We start from the raw sequence: 6,747 nt of genomic DNA, 5'->3' as shown, positions 1-6,747 counted from the left end.
GCAGGTGCATCGACCTCCATTTCTCGAGGTAGGCCTGCTCCTGCTCCGGTGTCGCGCCTAGCTAGGTGGGCGACGCGCTGACGAACTCCTGGACGACGTCGGTCCACTGGTAGACCTGCCGTGACAGCACGGGCTCCGGCGGAGGTGGCACGACGCAGTCGCTGGCGACTGACAGTGCCATGGCCTTCGCGAGCTGCCGCTGGTACGCCTCCTCCTCTTCGGTGGCGCGGCAAGCTTCTTCCTCGCTGTTGTGGAGGACACCAACGAGCGCCGCCTAGTAGGCGGCCTAAGCCTCCTGGTCCTCCTCGCTGACGACAGGCGGAGGGCCTGCTGGCTGCACTTGGCGCAGGCCACGGCGGCGCTGCTGCTCGTGCTTCAACGCGAACCACACCTCCTAGTTTGGGGAGTCTGTCGCGTATGTGGGGTCTCGCCCCTGCTCCGCCGTCAGCAGACGCCGCCGCGTCGTCACCTCCTCTAGATGCACCCGCGTCGACCGCGGCACGGCCGGTACCGGAATCCTCTCCGGATCCAGGTGCCAGCCGTGCGACAGCGTGACGTCGGGGTAAGGGAGTGCGACGCAGTGCTCCCAGTGCCACCGCGCTTGGTGCACCGGGACGCTCACGCGCTGGCGAGGCCGGGAAGAAGACGACGGGATGGGTGGCGCGGGGGAAGAGCGGGGCCTTGCCCTTGTTTGGGAAGCCGGCGGCCATGGTGGGCTAGGGTTTCGGTCGCCGAGGAGGTGACGAGGTCGGAACAGGGACGGGTTCTGGAAGCGGTGGCGGAACCCACCGCACGCTCGGAATAAAAAAGGCCGGCTGCGGTCGCCGACGCGTGGACCGAGGATGGCGGCCGTCATAAATTAGGTTTACCGCGGTGGTTGGGGGCGGACAGCAAGGGGGCGCGCGCATCCGCTTCGCGTCCGCGGCGACGCATTTCAGTCCAAATTTTGGGCCGAAAATGGGTTGGCACGGACACGAAGCGGACGCGTTTTGGCAATGGGTCGGCGCGTTGAGCCATCATTTTTGTCTGCGCCGACCCAAACGAACGACGACGGACGAAATGGGTCGCCCCATTGGTAGGGACGAATTTAGGGGGGGGGGGTGAGGGGGGGGGGGGGGCTAGACCCTCCCTAACAAATTGGTTCTTCTACTATGATTATGGTTGTTGTAGTCAAAAAATTTCATTTCATATGAACTTTGCCCCTTTCATAAACAAACTTGCCCCTTCTATTCATGAATGTTGGCTCCGTCCGTGTTCGTTGGAGTTTGCTCTAACATCTCTTAAGATACACATTGATCGAGTGAGCATGCACATCATTGAATAGAGGACTAGAACTTACAATACATAAGCGTGACGACATTCCATAACTCTAATGTGATTTTAGTAGTCACGTACAACATGATCTAATTATTATTATGGCGCCATCCAATTCTTAGCGACCGACGAGATGTTTTCATCGTTGTTTGTAGTAACACAAAACAGAGTAGACTGTTTGGATGACTGCGAGAAGTAAGCCAATAGCAGCTGCCATGAGCCCAACGGCAAGCCATGGGTTCCTCAAGTACCTCTGCCTTAGCCAGGCAGTCCACCTCCGGGGGTTGCTCTGGAACCGCTTCTCCAGCTTCTTGCATGTCTCCCGTAGGTAGTTGCAGCCGGGGTCATCAGGGTCAAACATAATCCCCTTGCAAAGGTCGACGAAGCATTTGGCCACCTCTTCGTTGTTGCCGTGGCCATGCACGATGACGCCTCTCTTCACCAAGAGCTCCACGTCCTTCGTTGTGCAGGCCATCTGGGACATGAACACGCAGTATGCCGTGACATGGCTCCCCACCGTCTCCCGGTTCCTCTGCTCCAGCTCCATCAGGTTGCGTAATAGCCGCCACGTCTCGGCGTCGATGTCCAGGACGGGGATCTCCAGCGTACCGCCACCGCCGTCCAGCTTCACGTCGAGGATGCAGCGGATGACACCCTTCTCGCTCATGGCCCGGGCGTTGAACTTCACTCCGGCGAAGTTGTACTCCGTCGCGGAGCGCCACCGGCGCACGGGCACGGGATCGACGGTGCTAATCGGCGTGGCAGGCGAGACGGACAGTGCAAGGGGCTTCAGGTGCATATGAAGAAGATGGAGAAGATTTCCAGGCACCGTCGGCACTGGTGGTACCATGGCGGGCGCGGCCATTGCGTACCTTTGCATCCTCATGAGAACAAGGGCATAATCCGAGATCTCTCTAAACACACGATACTTACCCTCCAAACCCGTCAGCTCACCGATCTTCTCAAGGACGAAGAAGGGTATCTGGTTCTCCGCGAGGTAGAACACGTCGCGGAGCACCGCTAGCGCCTCCGCCCTGTTCGCCGAGGAGACGCCGGCCTCTGCAACCCCGACATCATCTAGATGATGTGCTCGAAGGTTAACGACGCGGGAGAGTATGTAACAGCCGTCGAGGAGGAGCATGCGCACGAATTGCTCGCTCGTCATGTCATCAAATGTGTTGGCGTAGCAGTTCCTGGCGTGGTCCACGAGGCACGCCAGCTCCTGGACGTAGACCTCCATCGTCATGGCGGGTCTCGCCGCCTTCGCCGCCGAGAGCACGAGGACGAGGCTTGCCAGTTTGTCGTGCTCCATGGCAAGGTGCAGGTTCTTGCTCTGGGGCCGAGGGTGATGGTACGGGCCGATGGCCACGTGGTCGGGATCGTACTCGCTGCTGTCGACGTTGCGGGTGAGGTCGCGGACCTTGCCGATGATGATGGAACTGGAAAATAGATGGCAACTGTGGACGACCTGCGGCTTGGATGACGAGTTAAAGGTGGCCATCTGATTTTTCAGCTCATGAACCAGCTGAGGCATCTCCAGGACACAGGAATCTGAACCCATAGATTGGTCTACATGCAGTCCATCGATCAGCCAGCAACCAGAGTGCAATTGGTTAACAATATTATAAAATTAACTGCTAATGAGTACTAGTACATGAAAAAGTTGAACGGACAGGAGGATAAGTTGTCTTGCACCTTTTTGACACATTTGCTTGGCCTTACGCTGCCGCCTAGCTAGCAGAGTAGCATGCAGCTGAACTCGTGGAGTTTGAGCTAGCCTCTCAAGTCTCAACCCTGTGTTAGCAGTATTTATAGCCCAGCAAGAATGATAATGGAGCTAGCAAGACCAGCAAGTTCCTTGCACAGCGCTAGGCTACGGCGAGAATGGCGAGATAAGAGACGGTGATGGAGGGAGAGAGCGCGTGAGGGAGATGAGAGGGAGAGGAGATGCTGTTTGTGGGGTGCAGGAGAGACATTGCGTACACACGAAGGGATAAGGCCGACGTGTCGGCCGGTAGTAGTTCCTCCGTTCCATAATACAGGGTGCTTGCGCTTTTTAAATTTCAATTTGATCATAAATATAATTAATCTCGGCTGCAAGAACAACAATTATATCATTGAATCCTTTGAAATAAGTTTTGAGTGGTATGACTTTTGCTCCCGAGTCGTCTACTTTGGTTAAATTTATAATTAGCCATGAATGTTGAAACACACCAATGCGTTACATTATGAGATGCATATGAGATGAAAGGTTACTCCTTCCATTTCACAATACAATACGCCCTGGTTTTTCATAATTTAAGTTTGATCATAAATTTAATAAATGAGACCGATCTCGATGGAGGCAAAAACTATAATACAAATTTTTTTATCAAAAATAAAAATTCAATGACATAATTTATGATTCCGCAGCAATCCATCCTCTTGATTAAATATATGATTAAATTTAGATATTGAAAAACACGTGGATGCACCCCACTATAAAGTGGAGGGATAATAGTTAACCTAAAAAGAAGCGGATCAAATCACTGTTTTGACACATGTGACGAAAATATTGCACGGAATGAACTTTGCCTGAAAATATTTCACGATATGACCCTTTTAGAAACTTTAGAGCCCGTGAACTTGCTGTTGCACGTAGAAACGCCAGTCTACCATAGTGTTTTTGTCCACATTTAAACGCTAGTCTACCGTTGTGTTGCAGTCCACATAGAAACGCCAGGGATGTTGGCGTTGCTAGCCACGCGCGAAACGTCATGGAGCATGATCAGAATGCAGCATGTCATGGGCTGGATGGATGCCGTGGTCGCTGTCATCGACTTTGTTCCAGTTGCTATTCTTCATTGGCTGGGCTGAGTGCCACGGCTAGACCAAACCGATCGGTTCATAGGTGGAAGGCATCCAGCCAGCCCGAGGAAAACGGCCCGTGACCCACAACTCTTCTTTTTGCTCTGACAATGGTGCATGCATTGATGCATGCATGCATGCTCTGGAGTGAGCACAGATGGCAGCGGGTTCCACGTTGGACACGCATGGGCGCTTTAGCCAGCTGATAAAACCCCATTTTACCCCTCTAGCCAGCTGGGACAACTCCATTTTTACCTCTTTTATTAGACTTTTTCAATGCAAAGGAGGTGCTAAATGCATTAAATAGCTTAACAACTCAGGTCTTCAATGCATAGGTGCTTAGCTTGTTGTTGTTAAGGTCACTTTATTTAATGATTTAGCACCAAAACTCTTTCATGTACTATTGGCCAACTTCTCTCATTTAAGTGGTTTGCCTAGGTTCACGTGCTTAGCACTGGTTTTTTCTGAAATCACCAAAGTACCCTCTTTCCTTTTTAATTGTTGTGCCATGTCATGTTTTAGCTTATGTGACATGCTTAACACCCGTTTACGATGAAGCATTAGGAAGGGCCTTACTTCTATCCCACTCCTCACATCTTAGGCATCTTAAGAGCATCTCTGAATACCCCCAGGAGCTAGTGGACATAGGGAGCGCGTCCAAAATGGTAGGCATGTTGTGGCATACAATAATCGCGCCACCGGCCATGAGGGGAGACGGTGAAGCAGTATCCTTATGGTAGAAGTAACATGATTTGACTCATGCCCTTGTCTTGCAGACCGGCCTAGGGACAAAGCTAAATTCGTACTGTTACTGCTACAATGCTGACACTGCTCCAATGCTGACTCCACTGTGTTAAGAAAGAAACGCTAAGGGGATCAGGGGCGTGCCAGTGCTATTGTCGTTTTGTAGTGGGAGGTATTGCGAGAAAGAATAAACGCCAAAGGAGACTGTATGTCACAGTGAGGCATAAACGTCATAATAGACTGGCGTTGCATAGTGGGACAGCAACACCACGGCTTGTTACGTTTCTAAAAGCATCAGATTATGATTTTTTTAAAACCGGGTTTATTTTATGTTCATGTTTAAAAAAAAGTTCAGAACAACGATTTTATCCAAAAGAAGCGAAAGCTGGTTAAGATTCCCCACTGATTGATAACTACTGCAGCATGTTGCATGCCTGCAAAAGACGAAGATAAAAAGAAAGAGAGAGAGAAAGAGGAAGCATCCGATGCAATCTCGGAGCGACTTTCCATGGTTATCAGGTCTGGCGTAGGATCCACTATAGCCCCTTTAGGCTAGAACTCACTTTTAACGCTAAAATAGAAATGACCATAATAGCCAGCTGCTTTCATTTTAGCGTTTATTTTAAATCAGTTAGCCCCCTAAATAAAACTATCCCTTTGTATTAAAACTTTTTTTATGATATCTGTACCCAATAATAATAAAACAACGGTTACGTTATGACAATTTTTTTAAAAAGGCCGTGCATTTAATGAAAATCAACCCGGAATCCTATTTTAAGTTAAGAAAATGTTTCATTTTTACAAAACAAACCCTGTATTCCTTAGTATTCAATCCGTGATCGCTAATTTAGTTGGCTAAAAAAAATCGGGTCCTCTTACCCAGGTCGTCACGTCCATCCGGCACGGCGTATGACCGTGGCAAAGGACGAGATCACGAGAAGCCTGTCGTGCTCGCGCGGAAGGATGGGGTCGCCTATCTGGGTCTCGGGCTCGGGTGAGGGGCAGGAAGTGGAGATGGCTACGGACGCGGCGCAGGACAAGAAGGCGTCCGTCGTGCCGGGGCGAGCGGTCGTCGTTGCCGCCGGAGATGGCTTTGGCAGAGCAGGCCGAGGCGAGGCGGCTGGGCCGACGCAGCTAATGGGTGGCGGCTGGACGAGGCGCTGGCCTCCTCGCGGTCAACGCGAGCCACAAGCAGAGGAAGCAACGAGGATGAGCAGCGCGGCCAGACCTCTGGGGCACGACGTGTGGGCATCCGAATCGAGTTGGGGGCGAGGATGCTGGCCGGATCAAGGGCATGGAGCTACAACACTCGAGCACTCCACGAGTGAACTCGTGGAGTTTGAGCTAGCCTCTCAAGTCTCAACCCTGCGTTCCAGTGTTTGTAGAGCAGCCTGCATGATAATGCAGGTGCAGCAAGCACCTTGCTACAGCGCTAGACAGTGATGGAGGGAAAGAGCGCTTGAGAGAGATGAGAGGGAGAGGGAGAGGGAGACGCTGATTTGTGGGGTGGAGGCGAGACATCGGGTCGACACGATCACAAGAAGGGATAAGGCTGATGCGTCGGCTGGTAGTATCCTTTCATTTTATAATGTAATGCGCTTGACGTTCTTTAGGTTTAATTTTGTGTACAAATTAAACTAACATAGACGATTGAGATGGATCAAAAATTATGTCGATTACAACGAAAGCAAAAAATTATATCATTAAATACTTCTTTCAAATACTAATTCAATGGTATAATTTTTGCTCTGTCCGTAATTGTTCGTATCGAATAAATTTATGATTAAATTTAAATCTTGAAAAACGCAGACGCATTATAGGCTTGTTTGGTTCATGACTTTG

The 6,747-nt window shown here is 50.8% G+C and overlaps 1 protein-coding gene across 1 annotated transcript; it reads right to left on the bottom strand.

Moving 5' to 3' along the window:
* Nucleotides 1–1,301: 1,301 nt before the first annotated feature.
* On the bottom strand, nt 1,302–3,294 carry LOC123445557 (UPF0481 protein At3g47200-like). The gene is made up of 2 exons (XM_045122555.1): nt 3,010–3,294; nt 1,302–2,883 (listed from the first exon to the last, which is right to left on the bottom strand). The coding sequence occupies exons 1-2, from the start codon at nt 3,020–3,022 to the stop codon at nt 1,454–1,456; spliced, it is 1,443 nt and encodes a 480-aa protein (XP_044978490.1). The 5' UTR covers nt 3,023–3,294; the 3' UTR covers nt 1,302–1,453.
* Between the last annotated feature and the right edge of the window lie 3,453 nt (nt 3,295–6,747).

This window comes from Hordeum vulgare, chromosome 3H, assembly GCF_904849725.1.
Source record: "Hordeum vulgare subsp. vulgare chromosome 3H, MorexV3_pseudomolecules_assembly, whole genome shotgun sequence".
NCBI classification, from domain to species: domain Eukaryota; kingdom Viridiplantae; phylum Streptophyta; class Magnoliopsida; order Poales; family Poaceae; genus Hordeum; species Hordeum vulgare.
This window is presented reverse-complemented; position numbering and strand designations above follow the sequence as displayed.